Consider the following 19,692-nt stretch of genomic DNA (forward strand, 5'->3'; position numbering starts at 1 on the left):
ATCGATAAAACGCAAATGCTGTGATTTAATTATATAAAAGTAATGCTTCAGAGTGGATTAGTTTTCTGCTCTGTATCTCTCATACAACACGAATGATTCTCATAATCTGTGGAGTTTCCAGTGTATGAGCGGTCTGCTTCACACGTTAATTTAAAGCTTATGCAGCTCATACACATTAAGAAAATTTTGCGGTTTAATAAATCACACTAGGACATATCACGATTTTATATTTGATTTGTTGTGCATTTCAGTGTAAAAGGAGTAACAGAGCAGACACTCAAATATGCGTGTGAGCATTTAAGTACCGGTACTTTTGACAACACTTGAAGGATTTAATTAAAAATAGTAACAATTAGAACTGCCAAAATGAATGTGTAAACGCAAGTTAAATGCATTATTTTTTTATCTCGATTAATGCATTTAACGTTAATAAAACATAAACCAGCATAAACATTGTGTGGAAGGGCGGGGCCTTTGCGATTTTTTTCCGCCTGGACTCATTACACTGATGCACAAACACACAGCAGTGATTCACTGTCAGAGATAAAGTGAAGGGGAAAGGAGGTCTTAAAGCTATTTGTTGCACAAAACAAGGCCAGATGAGCTTGTGACAAAAATAAAGTATTGTTCAGCCCTATGTAAGACGCATTTTATGTACCACATAACCACAGTATATCTTAACTATCCACAAAACACTGAATATGATGTTTTTGTCTGCAAGCGTTATGTGGAGGTCAAAGCAGTGCTCTATCCCTTTTATTTTTATCATCTATCTTTCTACTTAGTATATCCAGCTCTATGCTCGGTTCTCATGGCTGTAGATCTGACACAGAAATGAACATTCACCACTGCTCTGAGAGCTCTTAAAGGACTAGTGCCTCTCTTAGCATGCTCAAGCACTGCAGTAGCTCACTGCCATTTCAGCCTGCCGAGTCACAATGACATACCTGCCTGCGTGCTAGGGCGAAGCTTGCAGGCCATGCCCCAGTAACCCAGTTTCCCCAGTGCGAAAGCACCGTAACAGCCCAGCAGTGGCCACTGTGACATCTGTTACCTAACACACACTCGCACAGCAGGGGATGTACCTGTCCAGGTTTCCGTTCCAGTTTTTTTTCAATCTGTGAGTCAGTGTGTGTTTTTCTAATAAAGCAGACCTTTGTTTAGAACCATTTAACACTGAGAGCAGAATAGGGCACAGTACGGTGCCCATACAGAGCAGAGCCTGTATTCCCAGCACAACAGACATAAAAGACTAAAGGGTAAGAGAGAGTGAAAAGAGTGTGCCTATAGAGCAAAAGAGAAAGAGAGATCGGAAAACAGATAATGTACCTACACTAGAGTTTATGCTGCATCAGATAATGCTTAGAATCCATTGATTGAATTGGGGATCCATGGGGAAAGTGCATCGCAATGACAAAGAGGGAAACATTTAGAAATATGAAGAGAGAAAAAAAATAAATGTATCACCTTTTGCTGCATCTATTGATCAATAACAATTTTAGAGAGGCGAGTCTAGTTGTGCTTTCGGAAATCCAACTCACTGTATTTGCACTTGAAAAACGGCCCTTATGAATTTATTACTCTGTCAGAGCTGTCTCTAGTGTAAGCTTTCTTACAATAAAGAGTGAATCCTCTAACCTTCCAAAACACACCTAAATTACCTAATTGTTTAATAACATGAGGTAACTGACCCAATCAATGACTGGCAAGATCAAGATTGGCCAATGAAAACAGGAAAGTACTAAATATTTGAAGAATCTATTTTATAAGGGCATGCCATGACATGTGACTGTCCAGCTGGGAACAACCATACATTTCTTGACCAATCATTGACTTATCATTACAAAACACTTATACACAACCTCATTCAACAAACATCTCAGTTAAGGTAAAAAAGGTACAAAATACGTATCCCTCAAAAAAACAAAAATCAAAGTAGCAAAAAGTCATAAACCAAAGTAACTGAACTGTAGAACGTTTTTACAAGTAATTTTATGTCTTTCATTCAGATTAAGTCTGTTTAATTAAGCAAACATCATTTAGTTGGATTAGGTCAAATGAATGTACATTAGTAGTTTTAATTCAACTTCATTAGGTTTGTCAAACTCAATATACTAATGTTTAATTTAATAATTTTCCTATGTTGGACCAATTTAATTGATCAATTATTAGTATATGCCATGTGAGCAAAGTCAAGTACAGTAAAACTGTTGTACTGTCAATTTAATAGTAATTACTTATAGACCTAAGCAGCACTCAAATCAATGATCACTTGAAAGTGACAGACCATCCTCAACCCAAGTGCCAATCTTCACCACAATGGTAACCCCCAAAACTCCAGCATTAACAGAACATTAAACATTAACAAATCTCTAACTATTCAAATCTGGCTCAAAAATGCATAAAATAACACTTTAATTTCAACACTTGTTTTCCCTATACAGTCCTATGCAAATCATGCTGGGAAATGAAAATCCCCTACCTAGTATTATCAATGCTGCATCCACAAAACTTTTCATGTTTTCCCAACTCAAATTGATTAATTAAACATCCATTTTACAAATTTAAATGGATAGAACACAAAGAAATCAAGTTGTGACATTATTTTTGCTGCTTGTTCAATTTACCCAATTAAAATGAACTAAAGCAATACATTCCTAGAACATTTTCTTCTTTTTTTGTGTAGCATAAAGTATATTCCTCATTTTAATGTTCACCTGTACAGTCTCAGGTATGTTTTTTTTCTTTCAGTGACCATAAGCAAAATATAGAATCAGTAAAGTGTGTGTTTATAAGACTTCATATTCAAAAAACTGAAAAACTATGCAAGAGTAAATGCATACTGTCCATTACAGAACAAGCCTGTTATCCAGCAACAGCACTTGCTCCACATGCGCACTCCACACAAACAAATGGAAAGATGTTAAAAAATACTGTCAAATATTTCATCCACATGTGACACCCCTCTATATTCTCAAAATGTCTGCAACAAAAATGTATATAATGTGTCAGCATCTTGTGCTTTTTCCAGCCTTGAACCAGATGATGAGAACATGCAGGGTAATAAGAATAATAACTGAGAGGGGTTAGTTATTGAGAAGACAAGAATAACAGATTTAAGATTTATTATTAACTCACTAATTGGTCACTATTACACCCTAATTTATTAGTGTTGCCTAATGCATTGACTCATTGAAATATGTTTTATCCTAACATCTGTTTCCCAAAACAAGCTTTTACTCAAGATTATGATTTCAGTGCCATAAAGATACGAAAAAAGCAGCAAAACAGGTTTGAACCCTGCCCTTAGATCAAGGTATTATGGGCCCCTTTCCTACTAAAAATACAGATTAGAATTTGTTGTGGGGCCCCCTTGAACCTGTGGGCCCCTCCTTACCCCCTTTCAACCAACCAGCTACAGAGCTAACTGCGACCACCTTCGCAACAACACCAACACATTAAAGAAACACTGACAATTAGTTAATGGCTTATAATGATGGCTTGTCACCTGACTTTCATTCAGGGAACTAAATGGAAAAAAATAAAGCACCAATTAGATTAGGATGAAGACATCGGTGGCTCACGCACGTCACAATGAGGCTGCTCGGTTTATTTATAATCCTCATGTCGTAGCAACTACACAATTAAACCTTTACCAAACAATCCAACAGGTCACCAATATGTTAAATCATGTAGCGCATGGGTATATTTGTTAATATGAAAGCTTTTAATACATGTTTACTTCACATAAAATGACCAAATAAAGACATTATTTGATGACATTATTTTAAATACCACCAGAGACGCGAGTTTAATGGAAAAGCTGAATGAGAAACCGAGCGTCGTCCGGAGCGTGCGGACACATCATCACTAATGAACTTTGTATTCCTGTTAACGAAATCCAGGGCATGACGTCACTGCCACCGGCTCATGATTCTCAAGTCAAGTGTTACATAACTTGCATTTATTCATAGGTGCCTTTATTTTAGGGTATTAGGTTCAAACTTTCAATTGAACTATCTGCTTCATTTAATCATAACATTATAACTTAAGTCCTTTAAGAGGTTGTAAAAACAGACAGGATTTTAGACTGCTGCTGTTCTTGACCTCCATAAGAGAAAAAACACAGACGTCAACACGTCCAATGAATGAATGTGCACATGCATAATTCATAACCTGCCCTACATCTGTCTGACACTTTTGTTATAGGACAGTAACTATCTACAGTGCCTTAGAATATATAATTTCGAAAGAACATAAAGTACAGAGACTTGCCTAACTGTCTTTATCAGTTAAGACACAGAATCATTACATCATCATAGAGAAAAAAAACTAATTTATTACAAAAGACACATTTGCTCCGTTCGACCAGACGACAAGTGACATGAACACTCGCATTCCAACTGCTGCAACTTAAACTGACTGCTGAAAATATCCATAGCACCAGTTTCTTCTCGTCCATGTCAACCCGTTATGACTCCACCAAGCGCCTTTAATACACTGACACACTTCTTGTATGCTCTAATTTCACAAACTAAACCAAGAAACAGCCGGCTGTACTTACCTAATCAGAGACAGCAAAGAGAACCCGACCTGAACAGAAAAGTTGCTTGCAATCTCTAGCGACGAGACACACCGAGGTCTTACACATGAAACCGAGTTACATAACCTGCACCGTTTCAGTGGGCAATGAGTGGCTTCCACAGCGTTTTTTTCAATCACTGATGTTCATTTTCCAACGCACACACCTCACTCTTTACGTCATCAGCCGTCGTCACTCCTTAAAAGGAGCAAAGGGGCGTGACCGCGCGCCGAGAGGCGAGACCGGGTTCGCTAAAATCGGCGGAGGGAAGAGCGCACATCCGCCACGCTCCCGTGTTTAAACGGGTTGAACACCGGCCAGTGAATGTCATCGGCGGAGAATTAAGGACGTCGTGTCTCAAAAGAGGCCAGTTCTTCGCGAAGAAAATGAAGGGCGCCTCCGTTACATATCGGAAGGGAAGCCAAATGTAACAGTACGAAAACATTTGGGTGACGGTTGGTTTATAAAACTAGATACTTGCATTAGAGTTTCCCAAACGGTGTGGGACAACGTAGACAGTTCTGTTATGTAAGGACTATTGTTTCATAAGGTGAATTTAGGGACTTGTTAGTTTGTGGCTGAATGAACCTGAGATATTGCGTCATCAGAGTAGCCTACTACACGAGGCAAAAGGCTAGTTTGATTTTATTTTCCCCCAAAACACTAAATAGCATCAAAACCTAACACAGTACTTTCCTAACACACTGAACTGCTAAATTTTCCTCTTCCATGAGATCATTGCGTTTAATGCATAAAGGTTAATTTTGAAGCAATTTGATCTAATGTTATTAGGATAATATTTTATTTAATGATATAAATTTATGTAACAAATGAATATCTGATACATTATGACATTTATTTTGAAACAAAATATTTATTTGTGTGATTATATATAAATTAAAAAAGTCTCTCTGTTGCAGGGGCTTAAGGCCCTTTTAATAAACTTTTTTCGTAAGTGGGGTGAATAGATTTGTTATGAATAATATTCAAAGTGGGCTCACAATGACTGATCCAATCACAATGGAGATACATTTGTTTAGAGAATACTTAAAATGTAATGAAATGTCAAATGTGATTGAAATGAACAAGAAATGATGCACCCTTTTCTGAAATGGTTCTTTTTAATAAGCATTATCTTAATTTGTTAACTAAAAAGCGTTTGTTATCTCAAAAGTATTTGCCTATGTTGACAAATTGTGCCTTAAAACTATTGCTCTGGTATACACTATATCACTATAATCCCCCTAGTGGCCTTTTGCCCCAAGTGAGGTAGCCTTTTACCCCAGGCATTTGGTAAAAGGCTCCCTCGCCACCATTTTATAGTGCCATAGAGACGTTTTGTTTTAATTTTTTTTTTTGAAAATTAACCTATGCATGGCTTACTTATAATCGTTTCTGCATTGAATTAAAATTTATACATTTTAATATTGAAAAAGTTGCATACTTCAGCTTTAAAATCTCTTTAAAGTGCTGTAATGTTTTTAAATTGGTTTTGGTCGTTCAGCTGATAAAACGTTGAATAAACATCTTTAAAAAAAAAATCAGTATACTAAATATTCCAAAAAACACGAGCTATGAAAATTAGATGTGATCTAGGACCTTCATACAGCTTTATGCACCTTTTTCCTGAACTTGGAAATGTCCCTTGATTCATTCCAGAAGCCTATTTTCGTTTTTGTAGTCTCCAGGGTTTTTACTCGCTTTGGTTTATGTTCTTAGCTGATAATGTGATGTTTACTGTACAAAATAAAATAAAATAAATAATAATAATAATAATATTAAAATAATTAAAATAATATTTAGAATAAAGTTCTCATCATAATAATATAAAATTAATTTCCTTAAATAAAATGCATAAGGCTCCATATTATTGCTGATGCTTAACAGAGTCGCCATGAGCGTCTTTTGACAGTGCCTCACCTGCCAATGTTTATGAATGGATTAATTACATTAGGCTATGGCCTGAGGTTAGTTACATTAAATATCATGAACTACTCTGAGTTGTTATGACAGCCAACAACTCCCCAAGTTTAGACTGAACCCTTATTACTCCAACAAACTTAAAAAATGGTTGTTGTTCTTGGTCTGGATTGCTCGTTTCTGATTGCTTCTTATGGAGACCAGAACTAGAAAACAGTCTAGCGCCAATCATTTTCATCATGGCAACACCCAGTGGGTGGTCAGGAAAACTGTGGACACAGTGCATGGCATTAAAGAGTCTGTAAGTCTTTCCTTTACAGCCTCGTTTTCACTTCTGTAAAAATCAAATATGACACTACTCTAAATAAGGTCTCGTCACCCTTCCTTACCACAAAAATATACTTTTTTGTGTTCATCTAGACAAAGAAACATTAAACAAGACATTATAGAAGGAGGGTGTGTTTGGTGTATAAGTACAGATCAGATCAGAACACAAATTGCTGTTTCAATGCCCTGGCAGCATACCCAATGAGATAGGTATGAGTCACTGGGCAGGCACTGAAATATTGTTCATTTCAAGGTACCAGCCTGTTTTAAAACACTGAAGTCACAGTGTGAGTCTCAGAATATCTGGCCCTAAATCAGTGTTAGAACTACATGTCTGTGCCCGGGACTGAGGGGACAGCAGTTCGGATTGACAGCATCAGACTACTACAGCTTGTCATAGAGTTATTACTGAATGCAGAGCATAGACATTTCTCCTGTGCAGTTTTTCCTCAAATTAGCTTACATCACAGTTAAGAATTTTTCTTTCCACCCCTCTCAGTTTTCTCTCTCTCTTTGACAGAACTTGGAGTGATTGCTCAGAAAATTCCAAGATAAAGAAGCCAGTCTCGGCTGTGGTCGCTAATCGGTGAATCACCCTTAGTTACTTTTGCACAATCAAAATACAGGATGAGAGCCCAAGTTGTGCCCATGGCAACTTAGTGGATGCGTTCTACTTGGGTAGAAAGGCGACAGGGTTCTAGTTCTGCAGGTTTGAAACAGGACTCATAAACTTTCACCAAAAATATTTATCAGAGTCTACACTTTCTGTCCAAAGCTCTCACATCCTGGCCAGATTCATTCAGATTCACAAAACTATCAAAATATGAAATAAGAAAGGCTCCAACACAGAGTGGCGCAAAACTGCTTATGCGTGTCCTGAAAGTAGAACGTGCTTCAGTGTAACCGAGTCAAAAGTGCAAAACTGCAAGGTAACTTTGCGGGCACACATGTAGTTCAATACATCAAGCAGTTCGCACCTTTTTTTTACAGCAACTATTTATTTAAGCATTGTCAGACAGAATCAGCAAAACACTTTAATCTCTCCACAGCACCTCACAAATACAGTAATATTACTCAGCAGAGAGTTTCATGTCCGACAGTGATCATTTTGAAATATATTGTTGATGCAGTGCTTTGCTGTACATCAAGCTATCAATATTCAAAAACAATCTAAGTTGTATTTTTAAATTTATTTTAGAATTGTGTCTCCCATTAAACCACCACCACTAAAAATTATACATTTTAGTAATGTATACATCCACTAATCGACTAGTCATTTGTAAGACGACTAGTCAATTGGTCTATCACTCTGGCACATCCTTATTCTGTATAACCATTCATGAAGACAGTTGCACCATTATTCAACTACAACACCAGACAGTAAATAAGCCAAAAAAACTCTGGTTCAACTGGTTTGCTTTACGTGTCAATCAGACATGTTTTACTGGGTGGTTCATTGCCAGAATATACTGTAATGTGAACTAGCCTTGATGCCGCAAATATCTGGCTTTCTTATGTGTGTTGAAATGATTTAAGGAAAATACACAATACATGTACAGTAAGTGTTGGTTGTGTGCTAAGGGCATGTTCATCAAGGCTGTAATACAGGTGAAGACCTCTTGACCTCAATGAGGTCATGTAATGTTTGACTGAAAAAAGCAACATTCACATACACACAGGAAATGGGAAGGATTATACAACACTCACTCACTCACACACATATACCCAACCATAAACTGAAGTGTGTATGCACACTCAGAAATACACTCACAAAGAGACCTGGATTTATAATTGTAATGATGACGCCACAAAAGTATAAAATATCTCTGTCATCTCTGTGTCTGTGGTGTGGACGGTGAAGAGAATGAGTGAAAATGCAACCACTGGTAGTGGTTCTATCTTGTTCTATGCTAATTTCAGGACAGGACTGCTCTGTCTGAGGAACAGTTGGATAACTGCTATCCTTGCCCTATTTCTGTGTAATGGCCCCCTGCTGTGGAACAAAAGCTGCTATAGCTTTGCTGCTTTGTCTGAAACGGAGTTCTATTTTTCATTCACTCCACCTCTACATCCTTTCCTCAGTACTTCTCTTTTGCCTGTGACAAAGATTTTTTTGCACTGGAAATATCCATCCGTAACCAGCCAGTGACCTCTGCTATCCCTCTTTAATAACAAACATTTAATCTTATCTCCATCTCTGGGAGCCTGGGTTGTTCAGTGAGTTTTGACGCTGATTACCATCCCTGGAGTCTTGAATTAGAATCCAGGGTGTGCTGAGTGACTCCAGCCAGGTCTCGTAAGCAATCAAATTGGCAAATTTATAGGGAGGGTAGAGTCACATGGGGTAATATCCTCGTGGTCGCGATTAGTGGTTCTCGCTCTCAATGGGGCTGGGGATAAGTTGTGCTTGGATCGTGGAGAGTAGCATGAGCTTCCACATGCGGAGTCTCCGCAGTGTCATGCACAACGAGCCATGTGAAAAGATGTGTGGATTGACAATCTCAGAAGTGGAGGCAACTTAGACTTGTCCTCCTCCAACTGAATTGAGGTATGTAACCACGCCACCACATGGAACTAAGTAGTGGGAATTGGGCATTCCAAATTGAGATAAATCTTATCTCCATCTCTGGTGCTGGAGTTATCAAGACAAATTTAGAGAAATGATAGGTCCTCTTTATATAGAAAAAGCCAGTCATTCTTCCCTGGATGCCTGTTTCCATCTGTAAATGTATCCTGAAGACTGGTCCAGTTTATCTGCTCTTTCAGAAACACTGGAAAACTTGACACATCTTATAGGTTAGAATATTAGCATACAATTATCCAAAGCGACTTACATTACACTTATTCAGGGACAGTGCCACTAGAGCAACCTGGGTTTACTGTAAACTTGCAAGATTACTTTGGACCCTGCAACACATTAGGGCAATAGGATATGATATCACAGTTCTGTATTTAATAAATAACAAATCACTGATTCTTGAGATAAGAGACAAAACATGTCCTACATACAAAAGTCCTCTTTATGTTAAAATAGTTATATTCATAGTTATAAAAATTCTGAAAAAGTTACATCTAAAGGAATTGTCACTTAGGTCATTCATTATTTATATTTTAAAATAATTTCATTAGAATTTGCTCTGTACTTGGAAGCACATGCAACTTAACCTGTCCTCAGAGGTCGTAATGTTAAACTGCCAAATAAAGTGTTTAAAAATGCACAAATTATACAAATAAATATAAATATCAAATTAAATGTAGGGATCTGTAAGATATTAAAACATTACATAAAGTAAAGTTTCTATTTTCTGCCTATCAAAGTTGTCTGTAAATTTTGTCAGATTTTTTTATAATCCTAAAAAAAACAGACAATATCATGGTCAGCTATAACTCTGAGTACCTCTTTCCCACTTGCTGAAGTAGTGGATGCAACAATAGGACACATCGCCTGGTTTAATGTTTAAGTCTCTGCAGTCACAACGTCAACATGTCATCATCTTCCCATTGTGATTCCTGTTAAGAATTGTGGGATACATTTTGACATTTTAATTAAGGCTATAGAGGCAGATTCAACTTGTAAAAAATAACTAAATGTCTCCAGTGTACAACACATGGTGATGGAAAAATATACAATTTTGTCAACTCAATATAAAATATTATGGCTGACTTTACATTAATCTGCTTAAATGGTTACTAACCAAAAAAAATAAATACATGGAAATAAAATATTGATTTGCATTGAAATTATGTAATTTGAGAAGAAAGAAATGGCTGAACCACTAAAATCCAACTCCGGTTTGCAACAGAACTCTGTTGGAAGCCTTTTTTATTTTTTTTATTTTTTTTATTTTTTTTTTTTAATGACCGTCTAACTCTTCATTATTCAGCCTATAAAGACTACTTGCCAAATAAACAAATAGATGGACATGAAACATTGATTTACATTGAAGTGGTGGAGGCCTAATTAATTATGTGCGAAGAAATAAATAGCTGTTCCACCTCCGGTTTGCGTTGAAGTTTGGTTGCTTATTTTTTAATTAATGAATGTCTGACTGCTATGTAGGCTAAGTATGCATCAGAGTATGAGAGTGGAGTAGAGAAGCAACAATTTCCCCTCCACACTCAAAGCATTCTTTAATCACTCCGCTCCAGCTCCACTCCAGGTTGTCCATTTACCGCTACTCCTGGATTATAAAAAACCCCACTCTATGTTCGCTCCAGTAGTGTAGTCTAGGGCATAGGCAGGCATACGTCGTATGCCCACTTATCTTTCTTAGGATTTTGCTTATGCCCCCCTAAAATAATTGATGATACATATGGCCGCCAGTACAACATGTAGGCTTTTGACCTGGACATTTTTCAATCTCGCATTTGTTAAAGAGCAGTGTGCTGTCATAGCCACCATGGTAAGTTCTGTTTCCGTTTGTCCTATGAAGGCCGTCAAATTTAGCCGAGTTAATTACTGTAAGAAGTTCCAATCAACTGGAGATGTTAAGAAACGGCCTGGAAGAGGATGTGTGTCTATATTGTCTCCACACACAAGGAGGAGGATGATTCAAGTGGCCAAAAATTCTTCAAGGATCACAGCTGGAGAATTGCAGAAATTTGTTGGGTTTTTGGGGTCAGAAAGTCTCCAAAACTGAGGGTTTCAAGAAAAAACCTCTTCTCTCATCCAACAACAAACTCAAACGTCTTCAGTTTGCCAGACACAAATGGTACTGGGTTCTATGGTCTGATGAAACAAAAATAGAGCTTTATGGCATCAAACACCAGAAATGGATTTGGCGCATACAGAGAGGCAGTCTTATGGAAAAATGCCTCATGCCCACGGTTAAATATGGTGGTGAATCTTTAATGTTGTGGGGCTGTTTTTATGCTAGAGGTGCTGGATGTCTTGTTCGGATACATGGTATCATGGACTCTATCAAATACCAACACATAAAAAATCGAAACCTGACTGCCTCTGCCAGAAAGTCAAGGTTCTATCATGGCCATCCGTGTCCCCTGACTTGAACCCCATATAAAACCTGTGGGTGAACTGAAGAGAGGAGTCCACCAGCGTAGACCTCTGAATTATAGGTGTAACATCCAAGGTTGTTACCCCTCCTACCAACCACCAGATGAAGCCCTCTCCCGAATACTAACTCTTCACCATTTCTTCATTGGTTACTTCCTGTTTGAACTATATAAATACCATACTGTTTCCACTGTCACGTTGCAAATTAATGCCAGCTTACCCTGCCTTACCAAGTGTTATTCCATTGCCATTGCTGATTGTTTATTTGTTATGACCATTGCCTTTTTTCCAGGATTTACTGCTTATTGGATACCCCTTTGTTTTGTTTGCCTTGTTGGACTGTCTTTTTGTTTTATTGAACTATACTGCCTGCATAACGACAACCTCTATTTTGCCTGCCGATTTGGATTGTTTACTTGTGTTCTAATAAACTCCATCTCCATGGCCAGTTAAATACAATAGGTGAAGATCCAGAGTGGTTATCTTGGCAAAGGGAGGTTGCACAAAGTATAGAATAAAAGGGCACCAAAATTGGACCACACATATATTTGACAAAACAAATATTAGTTTTTTGTGTTGTATTTGCAATTGATTGATATCCATTAGAGGATAGATTTTTGAGAATATATTAAATGAAACATCAAAAGGATAAATAATAAAGACAAATTTTCACCGCAGTGCTCGAATTGAGAGGGGGCTGGGGAGATCCAGGACCCCCAAAATGTATTAGGGTCCCCCATAAGAAGTAAAAAAATAGACTTGGGGGGGTCCCCAAGATACTTGTATGTTACTAAAAATAATAATGAGAAATCTGATTAAATTCATGCAGTGATACGGTAAATTTAGTGAATTAATTATTTACAACAATTTATATTAAATTTGTTTACAGGCTAGTTGTCACGTCTCTTTAAGATGTAAAAGCACCGCCCAGCATCTAAAGACCGCTAAGCACATGACATCGTTGACATGACTGCTTGCTTGGCGCCGCTCCGGTGAAGTTTAGATTAATAAACCCCCACTCGCATTCGGGAAGAGTCATACAATGACACCCGGTACGGAGAGGTTTGCGACCTTGGTGTCCACATATGTTAAGTTTGTACAGAGATGATTTCACCTCACAATTTAGCTCTTCACCAAGAACTAAATTGTGCCAACAAATGACCAAAAAATAAATGACTAAAACGTGGCCACCCCCTAGCTCCTCCACTGTAAAGACTGTATCCTGTTTGCCCAGTTGTCCTGCACTCTTTGAATAAAGCTCCCGTACCTGGGTTCATACCTAATCTCCTCTCTATATCATTACAGCCTGATAGTATTTTGCCATACTTTTGCTACTATACGTAATAAAAAAGTTCCTTAAACAGGTCCTTTTGAAGTCACAGACTGCTCCTTTATCACTGCTTTCTGAGACATTATGAAATAATTGTTCCTGTGCCACTGATGAATCAAACAGGGATGCCATCCACATTGAGTCTGGAAGCCATCTGATTACTTTCTACTGTTTTTGAGACATTTCAATGTATTTTGAAGTCACATGCTTTTACAGGTCTTCAAGTGCCTTATGTAGTCCCCTGGTATATTTGCCAAAGTTGCCCTTTTGGGTCTGCTGCTTTGTCACCCTCTAAATCCAGTATTACTTGGAGTAAGCCAAGCCACATCAGTTACTTACTGGGGTACCTCAGGGATCAGTGCTTGGGCCACTTCTCTTCTCCATATACACAACGTCATTAGGACCCATCATCCACATGTCACATGGTTTCTCTTACCACTGCTACACTGCTATGCAACTCTACTTATCTTTCCAGCCCAACGACACCACAGTGACCGCTCGAATTGCTGCCTGTCTGGCAGACATCTCAGCCTGGATGAAGGAACACCACCTACAACTCAACCCAGCCAAGACCGAACTCCTTGTCTTTCCAGCCAACCCTGCTGTTGAACACAACATCACCGTGCAGCTGGGTCCAACTACAGTGTCACCTTCCAAAACGGTTAGAAATCTAGGGGTAACCATTGATGATGAGGTAATTTTCACAGACCACTTCTCAAAGACTGCAAGATCATGTAGATTTACACTCTGCAATATCAGGAAGATAAGACCTTTCCTCTCTGTACATGCCACACAACTGCTCGTTCAGTCACTTGTCATAACTAGACTGGACTACTGTAACGCTCTCATTGCAGGCCTTCCTGCATGTGCTATTAGACCTCTGCAAATGAACCAGAATGCAGCAGCATGTCTGGTCTTTAATGAACCAAAGAGAGCACATGTTACACCACTCTTTGTCTCTCTTCACTGTCTGCCGGTTCATGCATGTACTAAATTCAAGGCCCTGATGCTGGCATACCAAACAGTCACTGGGTATGCTCCAGCATACCTAAAACATTTATGCAGAGCTACGTTCCAACCATAAGCCTGCGGTCGGCTAAGGAATGTCGCCTTGTCGTACCAAAACAAAGAGGCACCAAAACACTTTACCGGACTTTCAGTTTCACCATACCGCGTTGGTGGAATGACCTTCAAAAAATAATATCTCAGTGATTTCAACAGTAGCATGATTGTTGGTGCCAGATGGGGTGGTTTGAGTATTTCTGTAACTGCTGATCTCCTGGGATTTTCATACACAACAGTCTCTAGAATTTACTCAGAATGGTGCCAAAAACAAAAAACATCCAGTTAGCAGCAGTTCTGTGGACAAAAATGCCTTGATGTTGTTGAGAGAAGTCATCAGAAAATGGCCAGACTGGTTTGTACTGACAAAGTCTATGGTAACTCAGATAGCCACTTGGTACAACTGTGGTGAGAAGCTATTCTGAGATACGGGTTGGCGCTATTTTGGTGGCAAGATGGGGACCTACATAATATTAGGCAGGTGGTTTAAATGTTGTGGCTGATCAGTGTGTATATTAGGGGTGTAATGGTTCTCGGTATAAAAAAATTAATCGTATGGTTCGCCACCCATGGTTCGGGAAGCATTGGCATCGCGGTCGGTTCACCTTACATTTAATGATGCATCTGGATCACAAGTTTTATTCAAGAAAACAAAGCGTGAAACAGGCACAGTTACAGCCTCCGCTAATTCACCTGAATGGATCTGTAAATGGATACGCTCCACCTGTGTTTCAAGTGGGTCAACTTGATGACATCACTGTTCTGCAAGCGTGGTGTGTAACTTTGAAAATGGCAAGTGGGGAAAACGAAACGCTGAGAGAGGAGCCCATTACGTTTCTCCTTTCTGGGAACATTTTATTTTTCAGTCAATTACAACAGCTATGATAAAAATACATTTACAAAACAGGCAACTCGACACAAGTGGCGTATACTGGTAGTCTATGTCAATAATGCACGTGACGTGAGGGTTTATTTAAAACGCGAACGCAAGTTCTTCCTGTTTCCTCGCGTGGCAGTAATCTATCATGAGCGTCAATAATGCGCTTTGATTAATGCCATTTTTATGCCGTTATAGTAATACATTGATACTTGATAAATAATTTACGCAGACATCACCTAGGGATAGAGGTGAGCCGAAACTGCACACACTCCCTTCCATTTTTAAAGGGTAACTAAACCCTAAACCAACTTTTTTTAGTTAATGATCTGTAAGAATGGGGATTTATTAGTACTGGTCATTGATTCAAGTAATTTTTTTGACATTTGTGTATAAAGTGTTTTAATTCTACAATATATGGTGTGAAAACGCCTGCCCTCTTCAGGTTGAACGGTGGCTACTGCAGTTGAATTTTCCTATTGGCTGTTTGCGGTACTTCGTGACGTAACCGGTGACAGCTGACGTAAGCAGGTTCCAGCTCATCACGCCCTTGGTACCAGCTTGGTACGAGCTACCACGCCCATGGCAGTATAAAAACCATCTCGTTTCGTCAAAACCACTGTAGCCAGTAAGGTGTTGGAATTGCGAGTATTGAAAACGATCAGGATAGAGTATTTTAGCATCTATTTAGCATAGCATTTATATTGTTATTTAGATTATTTCGTGTAGCCTAGGTCGTTAATTAGCATATTTGTTAGTGTAGTATTGTTAGAAGCATAGTTAGTTAGTAGCATAGTATTGCGTCAGTTAGGATAGCTTCAAGTTAGCGTAGATAATCTGTATTTAGTACAGTGGTCAGGATGGTACGTAGGTTTAATGTTGCTGGTTGCAACAGCACTGCTGGACTGTATAGCTTTCCAGCAGACTTGGAAGGTATTAAGTTAAAATGTTGATTTAATTTTTAGAGAAAATGTTTTTTTTTTTTAGTTAAGCACCCATACAAAAATTAACCATGTTTTTACTATAGTCATATTGTAGTAACCATGACTGCTGTTACCATTTTGATACAATTAACCATGGTTTTATAACAGTAAAACTGTAATTTCTATATAGTAACCATTTTTCTATATGTTGTAACCGTGACAGTAACCATGTTTATATTGTGGTTACTATGATTTTACTACAAATGCCATGGTAAAACTATGGTTACTGTTGTAATACAATGATTGTTATTTAAGGGTGAACCTGTTGAAATGTTTATCAAATAGATTATTCTTTGGATTTTGCCTTAATATATATATATATATATATATATATATATATATATATATATATATATATATATATTTTATTATTATTAACAAAGCAAATACTGAACCGAACTGAAACTGTGACCCTTAAACCATACAAACCGAACCATTACATATATATATATATATATATATATATATATAAGTATACTATGATAAAACAATAAATTTGATTTCAAAGCAACATTACCAAGAGTGACTAGGCTACAACTATTATTTCTTACAAATAAGATCTTCTGTTAAATGCCTGAGCTTTTGTAAAGCTGCTTTGAAACGATGTGTGTTGTAAAGGTGCTATACAAATAAAATTGATTTGACTCTATATATTTATATATATGAAATTATATGCCGATTAATTTTTATTTCTTACTATGGCTGTGAATACAATAAAATAATCATGATTTATCAGATAATTTCAGAATGCTAATAATGTCAAATAATGTAAACCTTCTTTTTTTTTTCTCTAAACATTTTTGCAGACCTCCTTGCACCCCCAGACCTCAGTTTGAAAACCCTTAGGTTTTCAAACCTTCAAAATCATGAAAAACCCAACACCTTTTGACTTTCCTCTTGCAAGAAAAAACAAACAAACTTTTGTTAAGCCAAACATACCCAGTAAGTTCAATTTAATGTTCATGACAAAGGGAGAACCTTATGAGGGGCACAAAGAACAGTGTGTTTGGAGGGCAGGTGAAGCATTTATCTACTGGATACTTTGATCCATGAATACAGAAAAAAAAAAAAAAAAACAAGGACAAGGACATTTACTCTTTGGGTTTGGGAGTGTGTATTTCCAGCAAGAATGGTTATATGGGTTCTGTAGAACAATGTTTATTTATAAAGAACATGAAATCAAATTTGGAAAAACACAATCACAAAACACTAGATTTAATGTATCTAAAATAATATAGGAAGACACTAAAATCATACAGGGAGCCAAAGATTACAGTGCAATAGACTGAAATGAGCTGAAGCTTAGTTCTTTTGAAGTTCATATCACAGATCAGAAGCAGAGTTGGATTCAACTATTGGCTATGCTGAAATGGGTCAGATAGTAACACTGCAGGAACAATGAACTTCCATAAGAACATGAGCTTGTTTTAACTTTGGCTTTCTTCTGTCCTGTATTAGCCCTACACAAAAACACATTAACAACTAACGTCTTCTGACACGACCTCCAGAAAGGTGACAACCAGTCCATGAGATGAAGAGGCAATTTTGGCATCTTCTCTCTGATATGCTGAGACATTCAGGAGAAAAGCAAATGCACACACACAGGCTTTCAGTCCATTATTATATTCATGTTTATGAATGTGTATGAGAAAGTGGCATGTGTGCATTTCCCTCTCTCTTTCTCTCTGTTGCATCCAGTTCTGATTAATCCTGTTTCCCCTCTCTCCATTGCTGTGACCCCTCATTCCATGCAACGTAAACAAAGAGTGCCAGAACCACATGCACCGCAAGCACAGCAACGATGGCAGCATAAAAATAGCTGTCATTGCTTGAGTAACCCAGAGAGGCTGTGTAGAGAAGAGAACAGACATTATGGATTACTGAAACAAATTAACAATTTAAAGGAGTGTTAAAGGAATCAATATGAGCTCAACTGACAGCATTTGTGGCATATTGTGGATTATCACAAAAAAAATCCCTAATTTTCTTAAAAAAAGAGAAAAAGTCACAGTTACAGTAAGGCACTTACTGTAGTGAATGGGGCTTGTCCATAAACATTAAAATACACACTGTTTCAAAAGTATTACGTCATGATTACTTTGTTGTAATCATGACGTAATGCCAGCAAATCCTGTAATTTGGTTAACACTGTAAGGCTATTAAATCCCTGGTTTTATCACACTAAAATCATGTTAGCATATATGTTTAAGTACTATAGTTTTGAAACAGTCTTCATTTTAATGTTTATGGACTGGCCCCATTCACATCCATTGTAAGTGACTTACTGTAACCACTACTTTTTATTATTAATAATTATTTTAAAATAATGAGGCAAGAGTTTAAATTATTTTTTTATATCTACATTTTGCCACAATTTAGCTTAACTTGTATTTAACCCAGAAGATTCCTTAAATATATTTGCCTGTATTTATGTTATCAAATAATATAAACAATATATATTATGTATACAATATATTAAAATATGCAAAAGACCAATACTAAGGGCAAAAAATCTTAAGATTACATATTTTTTCCTCAGTTAAATATGAATAATAATAAGATAATATATTTTAGACTATTTCGTATATTATATAATATACAATTATATGTAGGCCTAATATATAAACTAATAATAATATAATTATTATTGCTATTCTTCCACAGTTGGCTTATCAGCCTTTAGAACAAAATACCTTCAAAGAGAAAAGCCTTTGATGCAAAATACAGTCCGATGGGTAGAGTTATCATCAGTATAGTGAAAAACAGCAGTGTCTTCAGCACAGACACAAGAGAACCGTCATTCCTAAAGGAGTAAAAGAGGAAGAGAGAAAAAGGAAGAGATCGACAGACAAGTTAAACCAGTCGAATATATTTTTTTTAAATGATCAATTTAAGATCTTCCGTCTAAAGCAGAGAAACAGTTTCACAGTAATATCGTTGCCTAAATTATTCTCAGTGGAAAATCGAATGTATAGCTCCTACAGATTCATCGAGGCCTGATAGCGCACGCTCACGAAGCGTTAATGCAAAGTGTTAATGCAAAATACCAGTGCAAGCATCATATATGTGAATATTCGATGTTTACCTTTTCATTCTGATCTGTTAGTTTTGTATGTGTGGGGGGTCACACTGAATAGCTAAATAGGAACATCATATAAAATGCCTTACCCTCTGAAATCAGGCGCAGTTCCTGCCACGGAACTGACAGATGTCTTGTCGTGAGTTTGCATTGTTTGTTTTTTATTATTATTGTCAGAAGAAAAAAGAAAGAAAATCACCAGAACGTAATTCCCTGCTGCGACATTTTGAATGACTTGCGCTTCCGGGTCTTTGTCACGTGATCTTGTTGAAAGCGGTTCTTTTGGGGGTGGGTTCATGGTCAGAACTCGACTCTGTTGAAATGCATTTATTTCTTTATTACAATTTCATAAACATTTATTTATTATTAATTGTTAAGTTTTCTTATAATTCATTAATACTGCTGTTATGTGTAAATCGGATATTTATTGTAATTGTCATACTGCTGTGTTGCTTGGAACTGCATCCAAGACTCCCACTGTTGCATTGGTGTATATGGTTGAGTAACTATAAAGGTAT

General features: G+C 37.3%; 2 protein-coding genes across 2 annotated transcripts in view; both read right to left on the reverse strand.

Moving 5' to 3' along the window:
- The window catches only part of npas2 (neuronal PAS domain protein 2), a 93,257-nt gene extending 88,552 nt beyond the window's left edge, over positions 1-4,705 (reverse strand). Inside the window, exon 1 of the mRNA XM_052106009.1 lies at positions 4,565-4,705. The gene's annotated coding sequence lies outside the window, so the exon portion shown is untranslated. The remainder of the gene's footprint in view (positions 1-4,564) is intronic.
- Positions 4,706-16,949: 12,244 nt separating this feature from the next.
- LOC127627170 (vacuolar ATPase assembly integral membrane protein vma21) lies at positions 16,950-19,422 on the reverse strand. Its single transcript, XM_052103441.1, has 3 exons — positions 19,264-19,422; positions 18,789-18,898; positions 16,950-17,942 (listed from the first exon to the last, which is right to left on the reverse strand). Exons 1-3 carry the CDS (start codon positions 19,323-19,325, stop codon positions 17,800-17,802), a joined length of 315 nt encoding a protein of 104 aa, XP_051959401.1. The 5' UTR covers positions 19,326-19,422; the 3' UTR covers positions 16,950-17,799.
- Between the last annotated feature and the right edge of the window lie 270 nt (positions 19,423-19,692).

Source organism: Xyrauchen texanus, chromosome 3, assembly GCF_025860055.1.
Source record: "Xyrauchen texanus isolate HMW12.3.18 chromosome 3, RBS_HiC_50CHRs, whole genome shotgun sequence".
NCBI classification, from domain to species: Eukaryota; Metazoa; Chordata; class Actinopteri; order Cypriniformes; family Catostomidae; genus Xyrauchen; species Xyrauchen texanus.

Bases quoted from the DNA above. Each gene is read 5' to 3' on its own strand.
- LOC127627170 (XM_052103441.1), bottom strand. From the start codon at position 19,325: ATGCAAACTCACGACAAGACATCTGTCAGTTCCGTGGCAGGAACTGCG. The intron at 18,899-19,263 runs GTAAGGCATTTT...TTACTCCTTTAG, and splicing joins ACTGCGCCTGATTTCAGAGG to GAATGACGGTTCTCTTGTGT. The intron at 17,943-18,788 runs GTATTTTGTTCT...TTCTCTACACAG, and splicing joins AAAGGCTTTTCTCTTTGAAG to CCTCTCTGGGTTACTCAAGC.